The sequence below is a fragment of the Cynoglossus semilaevis genome, chromosome 9, assembly GCF_000523025.1.
Source record: "Cynoglossus semilaevis isolate Cse_v1.0 chromosome 9, Cse_v1.0, whole genome shotgun sequence".
Lineage (NCBI taxonomy): Eukaryota > Metazoa > Chordata > Actinopteri > Pleuronectiformes > Cynoglossidae > Cynoglossus > Cynoglossus semilaevis.
The window spans coordinates 1644516-1645176 of record NC_024315.1 but is presented as its reverse complement, the minus strand read 5'-3'; the positions used below and the strand labels follow the sequence as shown (position 1 = coordinate 1645176).

General features: G+C 51.4%; 1 protein-coding gene across 1 annotated transcript in view; it reads right to left on the bottom strand.

The window, feature by feature from the left end:
• sdk1b (sidekick cell adhesion molecule 1b) overlaps window positions 1–661 on the bottom strand; it is a 148520-nt gene that overhangs the window by 77134 nt on the left and 70725 nt on the right. Inside the window, 1 exon segment of the mRNA XM_025058662.1 lies at window positions 322–478. Within this exon segment, the coding sequence (XP_024914430.1) occupies window positions 322–478 (157 nt within the window).

The following is a 661-nucleotide window of genomic DNA, read 5'->3' as shown; positions in this document are numbered from 1 at the left end:
TCCCTCTACTCTCTGCATCCAGAAAGATGTGAGAAACACTGTAGTTTCACAGCTGCTGCAGTTCAACTGCGAGAGATTTCTCACACAAATCAACCCCCCCCACCCCCCAGGACGGGTGAGTGTGGGGGAGAGAGAGAGAGAGACATGGGGGGGGGGAGGAAGTGTTGGGGGGTGATTGGTTCTTTTCCTTTATATATTTATATTTGCGGTTCAGTTCTGACCTCCTCTTCACTCCGTCTCTGTCAGGAATCGAACCACCACACCACGCGACCCCTGCCTTGGGTACAACAGGAAGTCGACGCTGCGTCGGCGGCAGCTCACCTGTAGTTTGGCGTCCAGTCGGTGACGTTGCTGTTGTTCAGCGTCCAGCGGTACTGCAGAGGCCAGCTTCCTGCGGCCAGGCAGGTCAGCACCAGTCTGTTTCCCTCCAACATCACCTGCTGCACCGGAGCCCCGCCCAGGAGGTACGGCGCCACCTCTGGTCAGGAAGGAAACAGAACAAGAGGAAGGGAAAATGTTTTAGGTTTGTTTGTTTTTTTCACTTCTGTGTCGCAGAGACAAAAACCCACAAACTCAGTCCTTCATTAACCATCGATTAGGAAAAAACTAACAAGGATAATTTGAAACATTTGTGGAGTTAGTTTGTATGATCTGTTTAACC